The 22240-nt window shown below is 42.1% G+C and overlaps 1 protein-coding gene across 3 annotated transcripts in view; it reads right to left on the bottom strand.

Moving 5' to 3' along the window:
• NPR3 (natriuretic peptide receptor 3) overlaps nucleotides 1-22240 on the bottom strand; it is a 67440-nt gene that overhangs the window by 10295 nt on the left and 34905 nt on the right. For all 3 annotated transcript variants that reach the window (XM_025181393.2, XM_025181394.2, XM_006116523.4), the window contains 2 exons: nucleotides 9238-9373; nucleotides 4527-4621 (listed from right to left, as the gene is read on the bottom strand). In XM_025181393.2, coding sequence (XP_025037178.1) covers nucleotides 4527-4621; nucleotides 9238-9373 — 231 coding nt within the window. The remainder of the gene's footprint in view (nucleotides 1-4526; nucleotides 4622-9237; nucleotides 9374-22240) is intronic.

Here is a 22240-nt window from a genome sequence, read left to right as displayed (position 1 = left end):
AACGTGCAGTTAGAGCTACAGCATTTTGGTTTGCGAGGGTCTATGCAAATGCTATCATTATACTGGTTCATACAGCTTTGTACCTCTCAGCTTTAAGTTTGAATTAACTCAAAATTCAGAGGAAAACGGAACACAAGCCATAGTCAATTTCATCAGCTTTCTGCTCCGAACAATAAATGGTCAAGTCTCAGAGAAAATTTTGAGTCAGCTTGCTTAAAAATTTGTGATCGTTTTTTAGATGGCTCCTGTGACAAGGTGTACTAAGCCTTTGGTAGCCTACTGCTGGAGGCTCTACAATCCTACAAACACCTCACCACAGAGAAGGAGCAGTAAAGGTGGGCTCTCTTGAGCAGTGTTTCTTAAACTTTTTAAGATCAAGGAACACCACACAATAATTTCTTTCACCAAGGATAAAAAAAAAAGGGGGTTGGGGGGGAAAGTTATTGAGAAAAACGTAAAGGTGGCCATTTTGAACTCTGTTGTGCTTTGCGGCACACCTCCAACTGCCTCGCTGCATACCGGTTTGAGAAACACTGCGCTAGACGTGCACAGAAGCAGCCAATCAGAGCCCAAGAGGCTTACATAAAAAGGAGCTGCAGGGTAATGACCAGGTCAGTACCGGGACGCAGGAATGAGGAAAGGTGCTCCTCTATGCACAAAGGAGCTTGAGGGACAACCCTTAGTTTGGTTCTGACTGCAACAGGTTAGGCTAAGAGAAAGAGAGAGGAACTGAGAACTTTCACCCTAAGATAAGGGGAGTGAAGAGGCCAGATGAGAAGAGGTTTAGGGAAACTGCAGCAATGAATACAGTGAGCATTACGTGGCTGCTGCCTTTAGGGCCTGGAGCTAGACCCTGGAGTTGTAGGCAAGCCCAGGCTCCCGTATCAGCCACTGGTAAAGTGGTGTAAACTCTAAAAAGGGGACAAGACTTGTTTGGGAACCTGACTTTAAAGTGCCTGAGCTAGGACTGAAGGCCCTTGTTTGGATTCTCTTGACACCCTAGATGGGATTCAATTTGACTGTGATCAGGCTGGAGGACTGAGCCAGAGATGTTACACTCCTAACAAAAAACATTTAATCTGGTCTCCCACAAACTTCTTTGCATTTGAAATCTGGACTCAGATCCCTACTTTCTTGCCTGGAGACCATCCCAAGCATGAACCTAAGTAAATCAGGACCAAGGGTTTTGAGTTGTAAAGAAACTTAAAAGCAGGAGAGCTTTGCCAAAATTTGGGTTACAATCTGTAAGGTTCTGAGATGTTTACATGCATTTCTGTTTTCTGTTCAGGATTTTGGACTCAAATATAAAATTTGTAAATCTAAATTAGTATTCTGAACTTCCTTAAAATTTGAGGCAGTATGTAAGTTTGTTTCTTGCATTAATATTACATGACCAAGGGGTTGATTTATGTTGCATCCAAATAAAACACCCAGAATATGGTTTACTACTGCATCAATCTAGTTTTACTAGCTACGTCTAGACTGGCACGATTTTCCGCAAATGCTTTTAACGGAAAAGTTTTTCCGTTAAAAGCATTTGCTGAAAAGAGCGTCTAGATTGGCACGGACGCTTTTTCGCAAAAGCACTTTTTGCAGAAAAGCGTCTGTGCCAATCTAGATGCGCTTTCGTGCAAGAAATCCCCGATCACCATTTTCGCCATCGGGGCTTTTTTGTGCAAAACAATACCGTGTTGTCTACACTGGCCCTCTTGCACAAAAGCATTTGCGCAAGAGGGCTTTTGCCCGAACGGGAGCAGCATAGTATTTCCGCAAGAACACTGACAATCTTACATGAGATCGTCAGTGTTCTTGCGGAAATTCAAGCGGCCAGTCTAGACACAGCCCACCAGTGTAATGCCAATGGAACAACAAAGCTACATCGACATACAGATGGAGTAATACAGTAGAGAATCTGACTCAAGTTGTCTTTATACGTAGCCAAGTATGAGGCTGCTTCTATCTAAATAATGGGATTTATAAATTATTTTAGACCTCCCATTTATGGATGCACCCACAAAAGAAAATGCAAGAACAAATCTGAATGTCTGCATTTCTACCTGATTAGTGCCTCCAGTCAAGTACTTCAGTTAAGAGGGTCAACTACCCAGATATAGGGAGGAGGATATTTTTGTGGTATGCATGAGAGTTAGGTGAAGGGCAAAATTCAAGTAATATCCTGAGCCGACAGTGCAGTGCAGACAAGCCCTTAGTAACCAGTTCTGTACTGTGGTTTCTAATAATGGATTAGAACATGTATTAACACAGAGCCAAAACATGGGGAGGCCTATGATGCCCTCAGTGATGTTACTACCATCACTTCCTGCATTAATTTTGCTTTGGGGGTGTCACATTAATGGATTTTAAGGGGAGCAGCTAGATCATTGCTGCACCCATGGGGGGGTATTTTCTCAAAAGTGTATGCAAAGGGGGCCATGTGAGGTGTTACATGAAAGCTTGTGTTCTACTGATTCTGCATATGCTATTCATGTACTTGTATGATATCTGTATATGGAGTTATAAACATGTACTCTGTAGGGATGCTGGAAAATTCTGTCTGTGGCTGAGCAATGGGCAAGGAATGCTCAGCCAATAGCTATGATAATTAGCAAGGAGACAATGAAGCTCTAGGTGCCAATACACAATTCAGGAATGTGACTCATACCTGCAACCCAGGTAGGGCCTAAGGACTACCAGCATGGGACGCAGGGATAGGTTGTTGGACCATGTGACCATGTCTGGCCAGGAAAATGCCAGGAGAGGGATATAAGTGCCATGTGGCACCCTCCATCTTGTCTTCAGTTTAGCTCCTGATCCCAGATGCAGCCTTGCAGGGAACAATGAGCCGGAAAGAACTGTGGACCCATCCTAACATAGGATATACACTTTTAAGATAGCAGTGTATAACATCTCTGCTAAGAGCCTGTATCGAGAACTGGGTGGTTTGATGCATGTTATATATTTTCTTTAACAACCTTACTCTCATGCTTTTCTTTCTTTTAGTAATAAACCTTTAAATTTTAGATTCTAACGAATTGGTTCAGCATGACCTTGTGGGTAAGATCCAGAGTGTAAATTCACCTGGGAACTGTGGCTGGTTTCTTGGGACAGGAAGAACCCATTTGGGTTAGGTGAGATTGGGTTCTATAACCCCTCACCTGTGTTAGGCCCGGGGCTGATTGGGGCACAGGAAGAGCTGGGGTGTTAGAGTGGTTTTATTTGTGAGGCTTCTGCCTGGCCAGATTGGCAGCTGAAGCGCTTGGTGTGACTGGTTTGTGGCCTATTTGGGAAGGTCCTAGGTCTGGGGCTGTAAGGAGCCCCAAGTTTGAGCAATATGCCCTGAGCAGATGCCCTCAGCTGTGCCCAGACCAGACCTGTCCATCACAGGCTGACTAATGACTAGACTCCCTCCTCCCCCCCATCACAGTCCTGTTGACTTCCAAAAGCTATGACTACTTATGCAGGTTAGAGTCAGAATTTTCAATCAGTTGTATAGACAGAAATGAATTAGTGGCCCAGCCCAGCCCTATAAATCATTACTCACATAATTAGGCCTTACTCATTGGAACCATTCAAATGAGGTCATTGAAACTACGTGGGTTACTAAGGGCTTGTCTGCACTGCACTGTCAGCTCAAGATATTACTTGAATGTTGCCCTTCACCTAACTCCCATGCACACTACAAAAATATCTAGCTTGAGTTAAGTGGTACTTTAAACTCTAGCTAGCTGGACTCTGTGGTGAATCAGCCACAGGCAGTGGTTTAGCACTGACCTCAGGTAGTTTACCTCATGGTAAAGTTAAAATGTCTTGTCTTCATTGTGTCTGTGTCTTAGGGTAGTTCATGTGTTTTAGCCTCCCTAAGGTAAAAACACTTCTTTACCACTGAAGATGGTGACGTAGTCATTTTAATCTTCAACTTCTCTTTTTCAAACTCTCTCTCAGGACTAGCTAAGATACAGATCAGGCATGGCCACATCATGACTTGCAAGCCACAGGCAGCTCTTTTACAGTTAACGTGACTCGCCTACCATACTTGGGGTGGGGAGCTTGGGGTTTCTGCCCTGCGGCAGGGTGGTGGGGCTTGGAGCGTCTGGCCAGCAGGGAAGGAGACATTGCTGTAGCTTGGCACCCCCTCACCCCACAGGGATGGAGCCCTTAGACCCAGCAGGTGCCCCCCCCCCCCCACCACCAGAGGGCAGAAGCCCCTAGTACTGGCAGGCATGTCCAGCTCTCAAACTTCTTGTTCGTGTCTCTGAGAATCAGTAGGTTTGGTCACCACAGATTACAGCTTTTAGTTCTGTAAACTCTTACACACAAGTAATCCTTTGAGTGAGAATGGATTTGTACAATAGGGTCTTATGCTTTAAGATTACTTTTACAAGCAGAATTTGTACTTTGGGTTTGTAGCATTATGTTACGACATGTTAATATTCATAGTTAAATAACTAGATGTTGATGGTACAAAATTTGGACCCTAGTTGGGACATCTCATAAGTAGGCATTTGAAATTTTGTTTATTTTCTTACCTCCTGTGTGCCTGCTTCTGGGTCAGTCATTGCAATCACTGAGAAATCCCCAAACCGGTCTCCATTGGCATCAATGGATACCTGCCCTGCAATACCTAGGCAATGGCATGTAAGGAATTGGAAAGTTAATTAGTTAAAATGCTGGACCCTTCCAAGGAAAACAAAAATTAGAGTGGACAGATTTTTACAGACTGATACATGGCAGGAAATCTCATCAGTCTCACAGACTTTTATTGGCATTCCAGAAGAAATTGTAATTTCATCTCAGTGTCTGCATTCCTAAATTCTTAACATTTCTCCTTTTGAAATATAAAATATATGAGCCTGTTTAGGGAATATGTGAAAAAAATGTAATCCAGAAACCCAGAGCACTGGAATAAAAATAAAAATGCTTTTCACACAAATTAATTTAAGTGGGGCTCTGTCCTGAAATAGACAACAAAGCCCAAGTAAAAACAAAGGTGCTTGTGTGAAACTTAGAACTAGTGAAGCAGAGTTCAAGGCAAGAGTCAGGAACTCCAACATGTGGTGCACATGTGCCGCCGATCCTGTGCTTTCTTACTGGACATGAAGTGTGGGAATAATGAATATAGCTGCTTCACTGTGGACTAAATCCTGCCCTTGCTTAGATTCCATTGTCTTCACTGGGGTTGCAAAATTTGAAACTGGAGTGAAGGGGGAAAGCTAATCTGACAGGCTTCTGTTCAGTAAAGCATTTAAGCACGTGGACTGATTCCCACAGACAGCTTAAACAAATGTGTGTTTACATGCTTTGCAGAATTGGGGCCACATTTTTTTCTTTTCCTATTGCAAGTTGAGATAAAGGACACTATTAAACATTAATTGAAATCAATGAGATCCTTTCCTTAGAATTCAATGGCACTGAAGTATGCACCACTCTAGCCCCTCCCCTGCAAGAATATACTGTATGGGTTTGACGGCTCATGTTGACTTAAATCATAGTTTTGGGTAATCAGCCTTTCTTAAAGTCAAGGTGCGGTACAAACTCTGTATATGAAATTGGGTTCTAGTTCCTATATATTTCAATATTTTTGTATACAATTTTGAAAAAAAGACACATTAAATACTCTCCAACTTCTCAAGTTTTAGCATGACATCTGCCCTCCATGACTCATCTCCAGTGAAATGTAGGATTAAGTCATCCATTGGTGTAAACTGAGGTAGCTCTACTAAAGGCCATCGTCCAATTCCAGTTTACACTCCTGAGGATCTGGTTCAGAATGTATACAGTGAGAGCCATCATCCAGTATTTCTGTAAGAAATACTGCAGAACTTTGCTAATACACACTCTTGACTGGGAAACTGTGAGCCAAATCCTGAAACTATTCATGAGATTTGCTTCAGGTTTAATTCAGGCAACAACTCCACTAAAGTCAGTGTGCCTGATTCTTCTCCCATTCCAGTTATACATCAATTTGCCTCTACTCATTTCAGTGGAGTTAGAGTGATATAAGCAACAGCAGAATCAGAAACTGGGAGGTTTCCCTGACTGAGTAAAAAGTGAGCAAGGTTGTCATGATTTGACCTTGGTGAACAGACCTGCCAATGGGAGGATGGAGAGAGGGGTATAGGGGGCAGTTGCCCCAGGGCCTGGCAATTCAGTGGCGGTGGCTGGAGCCCCGGGTCCCTTTAAATTGCTGCTGGAGTGCTCTGCTGGGTGCTCCACATGGACTGGTGTGGGGGGAAACACTGTGCTCCCAGAGGAACTAAGAGTGGTCTGCCCTGGCCCTGTCTGTCCTGCCCAAGGTTCCACCGAGTCCCCCGCCTCCATGCCTTGTGCTGGCGTGGTGGCTGTCAGCCCCACTGTTGGTGAATGACCAAATTAAGCAACTTTGACAGATTTTAGCCCTTTCTCTCTTGTTCATGTTGATAAGTATTCTGAATAGTCCTACAGAAATCAGCAGACCTTCTTGTGGAGTAAGGTATTATCCACCATGCATAAAGCTGGCAGAATCATGGTGGGAGTCAACAAGCTGAGTTATAAAGCAGGATAATGCAACATATAGTGTATTGTGCTCATTTATTTTATCAGCTTTCATGTAGTTTAATGAGTATGCATCATACATCCCACTATGCTAGTACATGTAGTGTGGCAGTTTGTGAAAACAATGAAATCATAACACACGACCTCCCTACAGTACCAATTCTTTGAGGGGGGAGAGAACAGAGAAGAAAAAGGTAAAGAGCAGAGTTTAGCAAGGTCCTATTGCAGCTCTTCAGTCAGGGGATGAACGCCATGGGCCTGATTCTCTGTTGCACTGTGCAAAGTGAATGCACATCAGAATGGCAGCAATTTTACACCCATGTCACAGAGATGAAAAGTGCATGGCAGTGGAGAATCTGTTCCCAGGCTGCTGCTACAAACCAGGAGAGAGATTTCAGCGACTCAGTACCAGTGTACATTTTCTTAAACAAACCAAACCTTCCCAAATGCTCAATGAGCAAATGTGCCTCTGTTTACTTTTGCTCTTTTCCTATTAAAATGGAGTGACTTTAGGAAAGGTTAATCCAAATTTAATTGTAGGCCTACTGAGTAGGGAGTGGACCAAACCCAGCTGCGGCTCTGTAATTTAAAACATAGTAGGACCTGGACAGTCTACCCCCTGGAGATTGCAGAGCCACAGTGGGGTTTGGTCCCACACCCAGCACGAGCCGGAATTGAGCCCAGCTGCCTGCCCAGGCAGCAGCAGCCCCTGTGTGAGGGGGTCCCAGTGGGGATTTGGCAAAGCAGCCCCATCTCATGGCTGGGTCACCGTGGACCGGGGCTACCTTTGATAGTGGCAGCGGGGGGAGGGGAGACAGGGAGCACTGTGGAGATGTTGCTGGGGGAACCAGCTTTTAAGAGGGTCCCCCCAGCACTGGCTCCTGCTCCCCCCTCTTACCACTGATACAGAAGCAGTGGGGGGTGGAATGTGAGGAGTAGTCTACTTGACTACCTGATAAGCATAGGCTTATCTGGTAGTCAACTAGTAGACTACTCCTTTACATCCTTACTACTCAGTATGTACCAAATTGCTTACAACCAGATGGTTGCCTTTAGGTGCAGAGGTACAGTAACCAAACAATCAGAAATGTGTGCTACTATCCTGGCTAGACTGAAGGATTAAAGAGTGAACACAACCAAATGGCAATAGCAACACCTTAAGGTCACTACCTACTTGTCTGGCATGGCAAGGCTGGCTCCCAGAACGGAAAGGAAGTATTTATTGGAACAGATAGCTTACTGGCTCAGGAAGCCAAGACCATCTGGCCTGAAGTCATTATTAGAGCTAGTCAAAACTTGTAATTTCCATTCCAAGGGATATTCTGAAATTTTCTTTCATCCTGAATTTCCCTTAGCACAAAATTTCTGAAATTTTCATCTGGAAATACTGAAATAACTTAATTGAAGCACTTTGTTTTGACTTTATGTTAGTGTTTAGATAGTTTCAACAACCTTGGGGTACGTCTAAACTACATGGCTCCGTCGACGGAGCCATGTAGATTTGTTTATTTGGCAAAGGGAAATGAAGCCGCGATTTAAATAATCTCGGCTTCATTTAAATTTACATGGCTGCCGCGCTGAGCCGACAAACAGCTGATCAGCTGTTTGTCGGCTCAGCGCGGCAGCCATGTAAATTTAAATGAAGCTGCGATTATTTAAATCGCGGCTTCATTTCCCTTTGCCTATCTGTCCAATCTACATGCCTCCATCGACGGAGGCATGTAGTCTAGACACACCCTTGGAGTGTTCTCCTGTCCATGATGGTGCTCCACCAGGATGAGAATAGCCTCTGCTGACCTTACTGCCCATGATAAGTACATTGACTTCAGCTATGATATTTGCACAGCTGAAGTCACATAGATTAGATTGACAGCAGGAGTTAGTAGAGACAAGGCCTGAGGGTAAGTCTACACAGCAGCATTATTTCAGAATAAGTGACATTATTCCGAAATAAGAAATTGCACATCTACATTATAAGCCTTTATTCCAAAATAATTTCGAGCTTGAAGATTTTATACTTCAGATTCCTGTAACCCTAATTTCACAAGGAGTAAGGGAAGTCAAAAGACGAGTGTTATTCCTGCGACTTCCTGCTGTGTAAACAGCGGCAAAAGCCGAGTTAAGCTATTACGACTTCAGCTAAACGACTGACGTAGCTGAAGTTGTGTAGCTCAATTCAACTTTAGCCCTGCTGTGTAGACATACCCTAAGTGACTACGCCCAGAAAGTCAGAGTCCTCTTTGGATACTGTATCTGGGATAACAAACAAAGCTCTTAAAAAGAAGGGAAGAAAAACCTTCCAATGCTCAAAACAGCATCAACGAGAGAGAAAAAATTGGCACCCGTGAGCTTTTATCGAATCCAGCTTGTTAAGATAAAAATGGAAAAATGGAAAAAATGAAGCAAGCTCAAGCGCTAGTAGATGCACATGAAGTAAGACAAGCTGCTCTAATCTTTACAAAAACAAAGGAGCCTGAGAAAGTTATTGGCATTTCTTTTCACTCTAATGAAGGTCATTAAATTATTAGGCATTCCTTTGAGCAGAATAATACCCAAAGGGATGTTATGAAAAATGTGCAGTGATGTAAAAATGCTGTATGTGTTTGTGAAGAGCATATATTCTGACTATTGTTTACACAGCACAAACAGTCGAAGTGAGTTGAAACAATACCGATACAATCCAGTATTCAACTAGCAGACACCTACCTTCATATGTCCTATTCCGTGTATGAAGAACAATTTTATCCCCATTCTTTTTGCTAAAGCCATATTTCAGGACCTCACCCAAAGCCAGAGCATAGAGGAGAATGGCGTCATGGAACCCTTCCACAAACATGTTAGCCTAAGAACAAGATGACAACATTAATCATTAAAATATCTATGGAAAATTATTTATTTTTACTAAGGCTCAAAACCTGGATCAGGGAGACCAGACTTGGCTCAAACTTCTTCAGAACTTCTACAGAATGATCAAAAGAACCCATTTTCTGGTTTTGACTCTTTCTTTCAAAGAACTGATTTTGTTTTAATCTCTGCAAATCTGGAATTAAAATGTGCTTTATTATTACATCTGTAAATGTTACATCCTGATTAGCCTGAGGGCTCTTGTTACCTTGCAGGACTGTTCTCTTACATCATCTTTTATATTCAGGCCAGATTCTACAGCCCAAGGCTGGGTAGCATTTACACCTATAATTCATAGATGTAGTAGACAAGTAGAACTGGATCAATAGTTTAATGCAGGCATGTGCCTGTTCCAAACCCCCAGAAGAGCACATCTGGTTAATTGTCTATTTTACACGGCACACTTCATTGGATATGAAAATATCCTCTCCCCATTATGTTTATGGAGAGAGGAAGTTTTTCTGACTTCGCTGACAGATTTGTTTGTTTAATGATTATTCCCCTCCATTTCTGCTGATTCTGGATCTTACTCAGCTGACCATTTCTTCACTAGCAAATGAACAACGGAGCAAGATGTTTACCTTGTACTATGTAACGTTCTTTGGAGCTGCCAGAAAACTAGTTTCCCATCTTTTACGTCTGTTTCAGTAAATGGCATGAGCTAAATGAAAAGCCATTTTCCAGTATAAATACAAAAAGCAAATACTGTATTGTAAACCAGCATTGCCCTTCAATGAGAGCAAGTGTGATTTCTCATTAGAGCCACACTTACGCTGCTCTCCCACTGATCTCAACAGCATTTGTGAACAGAGCAGTGCAAAAATTGGTAGGTTTGGTTAATTGTGGGGTGGCAAATGTAAAAGTAAGTCATTTGGGGTGCTATAGCTTACTTTTTATTTTTTCAACTTTTGGGTTCAAACTGAAAATTTAAACTTGGTTGAGGTCAGCAAAGTTTGCCTGATGCAAGGTCAAAACCTAGACATGAGAGTGGGTGGCAAAGTTCAGTGCTAGATCCAAACTTCTCCAGAATTCAGGGAGGTTGGAATTGGGGATTTTGGTTCAGCTCCCTGTAGAGAAAGGGACCACACATGAACTCACATTTGGGTTCATTTTCCCTGAAAAATCTGGGATGTTCAGTTCTGAGGTTTTAGATCAGGCCTATTTTAAGTTGAAACAATGTGAAGCATCCAGTTTTCCTATGGATTCTAAACTAAAGCATAAATTATTGCCTGGCATCTGTGGGAAGGAAGGGATTGGCTGGAAATCTTCCTCCAGAAGCTGCGGGAAAGTTCACCCAAGTTGATCCTCAACTAACACTTTGCCAAACCCACTGAACCTGAAAGGACTTGGGCCTGATCCTGGCTCCCATTGAAGTCAGTGAGTGTGTTGTCATTGACTTCATTAGGAGTGGGTTCCAAAGTATCAGCTAAACCCAAACCTGAGTCAATTTTGCCTGCTTTCCTGGGAGAGGTATGCAATACATGCCAGTTATTTTATGCACCTAATTTGGAAGTAATAAAGACAGAAGAGAGGAGTGTGTAGTAGCATTGGAACAATTTTTATGAGGGGGTGGTGAAAGCCATTGAACAAAACTGAAAGTCTATATATAACGGAAACCACTTCAATCTGGGCAGTGCCAGCACCTCAGTTTCAACACCTCTAAGAGCATGTCTGTATACTGCATAAGCAGTATGCCAACCATGCCCACTACATCATGGGCACAACTTGCACTGACTTCAATGGGAATTTCACATAATGGAGCTCAATTCACGAGACTGAGAGATGCTGCTTTTCTTCTGCCTTTTAACTGCTTTAGCAGTTTAACTAATAAGTTCTTCAGGGCCTAAACTGTCTCCTACTGTCTCTGTATATATGGAGTGCCAATACGATGGGGCCTCTGGGAGCTACAGTCCTACAAATCAATGATAGTAACGAATTCAGTGCTGACGTGGAGCTCCTGCAACCTTGCAGAAGCTGTTGCAGCACTTTTCCTACATACAAAAGGCAAGATTCACCATCGATTCAATGTCATGGAGCAGACGTGCTATGCCCAACTGAACACCTTGGTGCTACTCATTTTAGGAGACCACAACGGTTGCACCTCTGGGTCTGTTTAGTTCTGCTGGCCAGCATGAGTTATGCAGACAGTGGGGATGTAAAAGATTAACTGGTAAGCCTCACCCTTATCAGACGAGGCTTACCAGTTCCAGTGAACTGGTAGGACCTGGAGCAGCTCCCCACCCATTCCAGGCAGGGGGTTTCTCCAGCCCCATGGGGACTACCACTGGCAGGGGCTGCTTCAGCCAGAGCAGCCCCTGTTTCATGGCGAGCCCAGCCTGGCCCCCCTACCACAAGTTACACACTGGCTCCCCAGGGAAGCTTCACTGCAGGCTCAGAAGAATAACTTTACCCATGTAGGCCTTGATTCAGGGGAGCTGGCTTTGCTGTGGGTTCTGCAGTTTATATATAAGCTTTCTACTGCAGAGCCCACAGCGCATGTAACCGTGTAACCACTAGGATTTTCAGTGGTTGCACGGTTATATTTTTAAACAACCTTTTATATCCCCACTAGCCACAACTGTACCGCTTGATAGCTCCCAGCACAAGAGTCCTGGAACTACAATTGGGGCTAGACTCTGCATGGAAGATACATGGGGACACTCACGCCAGGCCCAAACTCCACCTGCACTCTGGCCCCCAATTTGTGTTCAATGTAAACAACAAAAAATGCAACAATAGAAAGAAACAGCTAGTGAACAGAAGGTGACTCTGACCTCAAAGGGACCACTCATGCGAGTAAGTGCTCTCCGATATGAATAGTTTACACCAAGCAGCTCTAAGCTTGCACTCCCCTCTGTGCCTCTTGTGCATCGTATCTTATAGGTGCCCAAATCTTAGATTGAAAGCTCCATGAGGCAGAGGCTGCCTTTACATTTCTGTTTTGCAGAGAGCAACAATGCTTCGCAAATGACTACATACTCCTAAATAACAACACCGGCTAATGCGGTGAATTTATATTAGAAGCCTGGATTCCAATATGGATCCTATTGTAAGGCACTATAGCTTAAACTGTACATATGTTCCACCCCTTTAAGGAACGTTTCAAAACCACAACACGTCCTGGCTTGGTGTACAATAATTCACAGTGAATTATCTATTCAGCCACAAGGAGGGTGGTCCCCTTCACTCAGTTTAGTCATATTGGAAAAGTGCCTGCCTGGGCTGCAACTAACCAATGAGTAAGTAAAGATTTCACTCCATTGTAGGTCTCTCCTTGACATTTCTGGTGCCCTCCCCACCAAACATACTGCATGTATTTACTTTACCATTATTTTAATTGCTTTTGAACACTCAAAAATCTGAATAAAGTGCTGATAAACCTCTTGCAGTTCTAGCTGGATATATACAATGCCAAAAGATAACAACATGTAGCCAGTTAAATAAATAGCATAGATAATAAAGAATTACATAGTCGATTGGCTGTGTTACGATAATCAAGCTCTTAGTTACGTAACTACACAGAAGACTGTCTTTTGCCTTTAAGCCAGCTGTCTGCAATAAGCATAATTCATCTTGTCCCTAGAGCTCATAGAATCAAAGTCAAAATTTCTCTGGCATGTTAATTGGGCTGCAGATGTTTCTAATTCTCACCTGTGCTTCATTTAACAAAATGCATTAAAGGTTTAGAAAAAGGAGCAAATGCCATGGAAGAAGCAAACAGTTCACATGAATGAACCTCAGAAACATTAAATGAAAAGGTTAAAAGGAAGCTACAGAGTAAAGATCAGGAAGACTGAATTATTTCTACTTTGAAAGACATTAGACTCTCTCCTGCAGCTGCTTGTAGAGCCCTGCAAATCTGCAGACATCTGCTTTATATCTGTGAGTGGCCATTCCATGGATGTGGATAAGCATATCATTGGCTCATTTTTGTGGCTACAGGTGAGGATGTGGATACAAATTTTGTATCTAGAATCCTGCAAATTTGTGGATATCCATTTTATATCTGCGGTATCTGCATCCATGGATGTGGATATCTGCAGTTCATTTTTGACAATACAGATGCCAATTTTATATCTGTAGGGCTCTAGATGTTTGCATGGAACTGTAGGATCTGTGTATGGAAAAGCTCACCTTATGACAGTCCCTCTTTATATGGATATTAGAGGGATTAGTTTTTCATGTCTTTTTTTAATAGACAAACAAACGACAGACCTGGGCAACTGCATTATAGGCTAAGATTGGACTCTGCCTCTGGAGATTTAGCTGATCAAAAGGTAGGTTTTCATGGAAGTGACACTCCTTCTCTTCTGCAAAAGAATGGGTCTCTCTTGTCACTCTGCAGCCTTGCCGATTGATTTATAGTTTGAGGCTGGCAGCAACTCTGAGGAGCACTATTTCTCTTCTTTTGTACATTGCAGAGCCATCCCATGGTAACATATTAACTTTGGTAATTGTAATTAGCTATCAAAACCCAGTTAGTCAAATAATTGCTCAATTGGAATTTTACTCACACAATCGGTTTGAAACCATTGCTGTAGAAACTGAGTGAAGCAAGAGTTTCATATTCAGAACTCAGATTTTGATGGTGGTCAACTCAACCAGCCATTCACCTCTGCAGACTAAGCTTTGAACCCATCTTATCCCGCAAGATGAAACGTACTGACTGGGTTTATTTTATATTTTAATCTTCCTGCTTGTCTGTCTTAGCTCAGCTCACTAGCAGCTGTCTATTCTGCAGTGAAGATGAATGACTTCTAAAGGTAAGGGTTAGAGATGGTCTGAAAAAAAACCCCTCAGCTCCAGACATCTCCAAAATTTCCAGCCTTCTGAATCTGCCTTGCAATTGGCTCTCTTAATCCTGCGCTTCCAAGAGGCCCAAGGGGCACAAGCTACTCCTCCATAAAGAAGAGGTGAACACCAGCTGTTATCTCTCTGCTTAAACAGTGCTTGGGATAAGGATTGACTTTTGATTGCTAGGGAGATGTCCTAGAGAAAATGCCTTTGGAAAGGTGAGTCTCCACGTACACCTAAGATCACAGCACTGGACTGAATCCCAGAGTGGGAAGTCCTTTAATTGTGTGTGTTTATTTTACTTTGTTATTCCACATCATTCCTTGGGGGGGAGAGGGGAAGTCCTTGTTCACTGAAACATTTTTTCCCTGCAGAGTCATTCTATCATATTATGGGGCTGAGCCAAACACTCCTGAACTTTGGAGAAGCCTGGATCTAAAATGTATGGCTTCTAGTGGGTAGGAAGAGGCATTGGCAGAGCTCTGCAAGGAATTTTGCATCACATCTGCCTCCATTAGATATATAGCACTTCTCTTTCACAAGGAGCAAATTCACCCCAGAAAATTCAAAGAAAGAAAGAAGTCTGTGGGCACACTACATACACTGGAAGCAAAAAGAGATACAACAAGCATTGTATAATAGGCTGCACTTAGCGTGGCTTTTCCAATTTGAGTCCTTCATTGTGGCTCATTTCAATGCACAAGGTCACTTTTAATGATTTGCTTTAGCTGTTCTGTTAGAAAAGTTAGTTATTGCTTGTCTTTATAGACTAGTGGCTTGTGTTTTTGTAAGGCATGCGACTGCTGATGTTGGGCAGGGAGATACTTTGTCTGACTCTGGCTATGGCTAAATCATATGGGGGGACAGAACATGTCAGGATCTGATTGTTACAATAAATCCTAGCCCCACTGAAATCAACGAGTGTTCTGGCATTGACTTTGATGATGCCAGGATTTCTCAACTGGATTTGGCACCAGGATTTCTCATTTCATTATCTCCTGCCCTAACTCCTTATACACAAGCTATTTGATGGTTCCTATCTTTTCTTCCTGTGCTTTCCTCATTTCTGTTCTACCAGCTAGTTTTAGCATGAGATCTGTCTTCTTCTAAAACATGCTCTTTTACTGTACCAACTTCTGATACATGTGCTCTTTTGTAAGTGGCATGAACATTCCCAGTGCCCACTAGAATACTTATACACAGTGTTACCTGTAAGCTGAGCATGTGAGTGGCCACCAGGTGAGATTCAAATGCTGCCCAAGTGAGTAGCAGAGCACCCACAGTGCTCATAGCGAGCAGCATGTTTTTCTACTGGTGGTGCTCATCTGCATGTGGCTTGGTGCACGTAACAAAATATATTCTGCACATGGGTGGAAAAAATTAGAGAGAGAACATTGCTTATAAAAAAGGGAATAAGAACAACCCAGGAAACTACAGACCGGTCAGTTTAACGTCTGTCCCAGGGAAGATAATGGAGCAGGTAATTAAGGAAATCATATGCAAACACTTGGAAGGTAATAAAGTGATAGGAAATAGCCAGCATGGGTTTGTGAAGAACAAGTCATGCCAAACTAATCTGATAGCTTTCTTTGATAAGATAATGAGCCTTGTGGATAAGGGAGAAGCGGTGGATGTCATATACCTAGACTTTAGTAAGGCATTTGATACGGTCTCTCATGATATTCTTATTGATAAACTAGGCAAATATAACTTAGATAGGGCCACGATAAAGTGGGTGCATAATTGGCTGGATAACCGTAGTCAGAGAGTTGTTGTTAACGGTGCTAAATCCTGCTGGAAAGGGATAACAAGTGGAGTTCCGCAAGGGTCTGTTTTGGGACCCATACTGTTCAATATCTTCATCAATGATGTAGATATTGGGATAGAGAGTACGCTTATTAAGTTTGCAGATGATACCAAACTGGGTGGGGTTGCAACTTCTTTGGAGGATAGGGACATAATTCAAAATGACCTTAGCAAGTTAGAGAAATGGTCAGAGGTAAACAGGATGAAGTTTAATAAAGAGAAATGCAAAGTGCTCCACTTAGGAAGGAACAATCAGTTCCATACATACAAGATGGGAAGCGACTCTCTAGGAAGGAGAATGGCGGAAAGGGATCTAGGGGTCATAGTGGACCACAAGTTGAATATGAGTCAACAGTGTGATGCTGTTGCAAAAAAAGCAAATATGATTCTAGGTTGTATCAACAGGTGTGTTGTAAGCAAAACTTGTGAAGTCATTCTGCCGCTCTACTCTGCACTAGTTAGGCCTCAGCTGGAGTATTGTGTCCAGTTCTGGGCGCCACATTTCAAGAAAGATGTGGAGAAATTGGAAAGGGTACAGAGAAGAGTGACAAGAATGATTAAAGGTCTAGAGAACATGACCTATGAAGCCAGGCTTCATGAACTGGGCTTGTTTAGTTTGGAAAAAAGAAGATTAAGGGGGGACATGATAGCGGTTTTCAAATATCTAAAAGGGTGTCACAAGGAGGAAGGAGAAAATTTGTTCCTCTTGGTTTCTGAGGACAGGACAAGGAGTAATGGGCTTAAAGTGCAGCAGGGGAGGTTTCGATTGGAAATTAGGAAAAAATTCCTAACTGTCAGGGTGGTCAAATATTGGAATAAATTGCCAAGGGAGGTGGTGGAATCTCCCTCTCTGGAGATATTTAAGAACAGGTTAGATAGACATCTGTCAGGGATGGTGTAGACGGAGCTTGGTCCTGCCTTGAGGGTGGGGGGCTGGACTCGATGACCTCTCGAGGACCCTTCCAGTCTTATGATTCTATGATTGCTTAGAGGTGCCTTTTCATCCCACTGGGATTAATCCAAGACTGAGTTCCAGAAAGCAGTCAGTCTCAAGGGACTGAAAATGAGTATTTTTAATGATTTCTGGCTTTGGCCTGGCAAACCTAACAAACCTGGAAATTCTGGTGGTTTCATGTTTTCCAGTTTTAAAAAATTACTCCCATTTCTGGTGGAAGAGGCACCCAAACTACTGTATATAGTGCTGATCCTTACATTAGTCACATAGTCCTTTCAAGCAAAAAATCCTTAAAGGTGAATATGGGATGTTATAAAGCATTTACAGTCTACCTGCCTATGATCCTGCTGCATCATCTGGAAAACTCTAGGACTGAGATATTATTTTTTTCACAATGAGGGTGTCACAAAGATGTGTATGAAGAGCCCTCTTATGTTTTCCTCTTTAACGGCTGCAGGTGAACAATACAATGAAAAGGAGAAGACATAGTGATAAGATGAGCATTAATTCTTTATTTTGCTATATAATGGCTTTGAGATAATTCCACAGATTGTGCTGAAGGAACATCTGATACTGGGGACCATTCCATTGTTTTTTGCTAGCACTCATCCTATTTTGCTTTATAGTTCTATAGTTAGAACTGTTGAGGGTGGAAACCCTATCAATACAAAATAATGTTAATATACCGTCTGTCATACTGATCACACTAGTTATGGCTAAGAAGACACTTTCTTACATACCCCCTATTTTCAAATACAACTATTTGAAGCAAAGGCTATTTCATCCAAAATATTTCAGCTTAGTTTTTAGCCCATACATGAATTGCTTTGGAAAGTTGGATATAATTCTCTTTGGCAATGTTTGAGGTACTATACATGCCATATTTGTTGTTTAAAAAAATCAGTGATCAAGATTTTTAAAAACACTAGTAATTTTTGGGAGCCCCACTTTAAATACTTTAAAATGGCCTGATTTTCAGATGGTGGGTCCTCATCATTTTAAGACCCTTTATGGTGTCTCAAATTGTGCATCCAAAGCTTGAGGCACTTCAAAATCATTAATCTCTTTTTAAAATCTTGGTAATTGGTATATTAACAATGGCCAGTTAAAATGATACTGAACTTTACAGAGCAATATTTAAATTTCTTGTGCTTATTCAGATGTTAGACCAATGATGGGCAACCTGTGATTGCGGGCCGTGTGACATTTTGCTGACACTGACCGTCTGCACGCACTGCCTTCCAAATCTCCCAGTGACCATGGTTCTCTGTTCCCAGCAACTGGGAGCTAGGGATGTAAAATCTCAGTTCAAAAGTTAACCAGTTAAATGGAATGTTAAACATTCTGGTTAACCGGGATCCCATGGAGCAGTAAAAGTGGGCCCAGCAATCCTCCACCCACATCAGGCAGAGGTCTGCTCCAGCCCAGCTAGGACACTGGTTGACCAGTTACCAGTAAACAAGGGTGCTATTTACCAGTTACTGTTAACATCCCTATAGGGAGCTGTGGGAGGCGGTGCCTGCAGACGGTCAACATCAGTAAAATGTCTCATGGTCTGTAATCAGATTGCCATGGTGGGCCACATGTGGCCCGTGGGTCAAAAATTTCCACCACTGTGTTAGGTCATCTAATAGGAAAAGCAAAATTCACTAGGAAAAATAACACATCCTCCCTCTCTCTCAGAAGAAAACACATTACTATGGAAAGAGTTAGAAAGTGATGGAATAAGTGGAGATTCAATGAAATTATCCAGTAGAGAATACTATCCTTCTGAGGAGTTCCTTGTAGGGTACTTAAAGGCAAAATCTGGGTCTGCATAGTAACTAATTGTGCAGTTACAGTACTCAAGGAAGAGACACATATTTGATAAAAGCTTTTCTAGGATTCTCTATCTTGTAAGTAATAAATATTTCTGCTAAGATTTAAAAGTTAGAAACGTTTAGGATTGCCAGATTGTTTAACCAAAAATACTGAATACCCCTTCCCCCCCAAAGAAAAACACTGAGGAAAAAAATTCTGTTGAGGGGGAAAAAAAGGGGGGGAGACCAAAGTTGTTGAGCAAAAATTATAATAAAAAAAATCAGCATGGCCCCTTTAAGAAGAGGCTTTTTTGCCAGTGACCATCTGATTTTTCTGCTCCAGCCACAAGACAAGCCCCTGCAGAACCAGGTAAGCGGGGTGTGGGAGTGTCCAGGGAGGCCTGGCGGGAGGATCCAGGGGCTGGGCCCAGTTGCTGAGTGTGTCGTAGGGTTGTCAGGTGTCCAGTATTTTTTTTCCCTCCTGATATTTTTTGGCAGGGAAAAAATATCAGAAAATACCAGACATTTTAGGTGTCTGGTATTTTCTGATACAAAATACAGGACTATGTAGCACTTTAAAGACTAACAAGATGGTTTATTAGATGATGAGCTTTTGTGGGCCAGACCCACTTCCTCAGATCAAATAGTGGAAGAAAATAGTCACAACCATATATACCAAAGGATACAATTAAAAAAAAGTGAACATATACGAAAAGGACAAATCACATTTCAGAACAGAAGGGGGATGCGGGGGGAGGAAGGTACAGACATTTACCTTCCTTCCTCCCCCCCCCCCCCCCCCGCAACCCCCTTCTGTTCTGAAATGTGATTTGTCGTTTTCATATGTGTTCACTTTTTTTAAATTGTATCCTTTGGTATATATGGCTGTGACTATTTTCTTCCACTATTTGATCTGAGGAAGTGGGTCTGGCCCACAAAAGCTCATCATCTAATAAACCATCTTGTTAGTCTTTAAAGTGCTACATAGTCCTGTATTTTGTATCAGCTACACCAGACTAATACGGCTACATTTCTATTGGTATTTTCTGAATTTTTTTTACTGGACAGGAAGCGAAAATACTAGACTGTCCGGGTCAATATCAGACACCTGGCAACCCTAGAAACATTGAAGAACATAGTGTACCCTATTTTCAGTTAGTGAATAGCAAATGAAAGAGAGAAGCTCCAGGTACTGTATATATGCAAGTAAGATGCCCCTTTGACTGTCAGAAAGTGAAGTGGGAGCCATCCCACTCAGACTTCTGCACCACCAACTTCAGATTGTACACCCTTGGTAGGGTGCAGTGCACTGAATGTGTAAGATCCAAAAACTGCAAAATATGGTCTAGGGGCATAGCCAAAGGTCACAGTCAAATAAATGCACATTTGGCCTTTCATTTTCTCATCTTTCCCCTCTATTCCTCATCTTTCCACCCTTTGCAGTCATTTTTCATTATAAAAAATAACCCTCCAAGGAAATTAAATGCAAAAACTACATCAGTGCTACACCATGGTTGTGATTTTTACATGCTCAAAAGTCAGGCAGTTCAAAGTTATGGATCCCCAAACAGCTATAGTATGACCACACTCTCCATCTATACTAAGGCATTAACTGTAACAGAATACAGAGCAATACAAAATGTTACTTATGTGGAAGACTGCCAGTTACAGCTACCGGGGACCCATAACTCTCCATATCTTGATTGCTCTATGTATAGCAAAGTGTTTTACATTTAGGATTGCCCAGAACTGAGCTTCCCTATTATATATTAAAGCCATGGAACATTTTAGTGATGTGGAAGGGTCTAGGCATCTGCTTCACTCGAGTTATTTGGAATGGCTAACATTTATAACTCGAGTGCCTAACATATGAGCAAAGACTATGACTGAATTAACCAATCAATTCATGCATACAGGAATTACCAGGGAAGTGCCTATTAAAAGAGAACAACGAGAAGTCCAGTAGACTATTAGACTAACAGATTTATTGGAGCATAAGCTTTCATGGGCAAAGACCCACTTCATCAGATGCATCTGACGAAGTGGGTCTTTGCCCATGAAAGCTTATGCTCCAATAAATCTGTTAGTCTATAAGGTGCCACAGGACTTCTTGTTGTTCTTGCAGATTCAGACTAACACTGCTACCCCAGAGAGCTGAGCTGCTTCAGATCTGGATTTCAAGATTAAGTGTGTTCCAAGAAAAGCACTAGGATTTGATCACAAAGCTGTCACTAATATTTTGTCTTCTGGTCCAGTTTAAGCGGGCAGAACCATGGCGTGGTGCCTAAACGTGCAGGGAGCAAAAGATAAGGGCAACACAGCAGTTGGAATGGGAAGAACAGCCTCAAAGCAGTTAAATCCACACATGCTGAAAATATTCCCTATTCTCTCCGGCAAAAAAAGGCTACTTCCCTCTTGGAGCTAAGCAGTTCAAAGAAACAGGAAGAAAAGCAGCTTCTGCTAAGGGAAAGAGGAAAAAACAGTAATAGAAAAACATGTCTCATCCAGAAAAGGCCATTTCCTTAATATTCAGTTCACCTTTGAAAAAGAGCATAGTGCACGGCATCATGGATGCAAGTTAGGCAGTATTTAGCCCAGTGGGTATTGAAAGAATGAAATATAGAAATAAACTTGCATATGCCCAAACACTCAGTAGATGGCCACTAGATCAGAATTAGGCAATGGCTTTCAAAACGATAAACAGCATTCCAAGGCTTACTAGTTGTTACGGTATTTTATTATGTAGTGATTTAGGGCTGCATCATGCAACCTTTAATCAGGTGAGTCATACCTACTGAAGTCGTTAGGGCTGCTCACCTAAATTAAGTTGCAGGATGAGGCCCGTAGCGACTTTATGTAACAGTGACGGATCATCCTCTTTTATAGAAATATTCATACACAATTATATTTTTTTCAAAAGATGAAACACCAACTTTATATTTCACACTGAGCAAAGTTCTATCAATGGATGGCAATAACAGGCATCCTCTATTGTGTGTGTAGCTTAATTAGCCTTCCCCACAACTAAAGCTTATACCAGGGCTACTCAACATGTGGCCCATGGGCCGCATGTGGCCCGTGGCCCATTTGTTTGCAACCCGCAGTGTGACTTGGGTTTATATGGGGCTCAACATGTGGCCCACGGGTGGGAGCCAAAACAAAAAAGTAGTCAATATAATGGTCTTCTGTTGATATGCATTCTAGTAGTTAAATTCCTGGACTGTCATTGCTCATTAAAAGTGCTGTCATATGGGTGGAAATCAGGTAAATATTGCATTTTATTAATTACAGCAGAACTGACTTAAATTGGGCCTGTGTGTTGCGTAATTTTGCCTTAATCTTTGTAAGAAGATGTGAAAGAAGCTATTTGCATATATATATATATATATATATATATGCAACCACACTTAAGTTGCAGTGCATGTTCTGTGAGTATCATTGTGGCCGTTGG

Source organism: Pelodiscus sinensis, chromosome 6 (assembly GCF_049634645.1).
Source record: "Pelodiscus sinensis isolate JC-2024 chromosome 6, ASM4963464v1, whole genome shotgun sequence".
Taxonomy (NCBI): Eukaryota; Metazoa; Chordata; order Testudines; family Trionychidae; genus Pelodiscus; species Pelodiscus sinensis.
The sequence above is the reverse complement of the archived record's forward strand: the minus strand, read 5'-3'. Positions and strand labels throughout refer to the sequence as shown.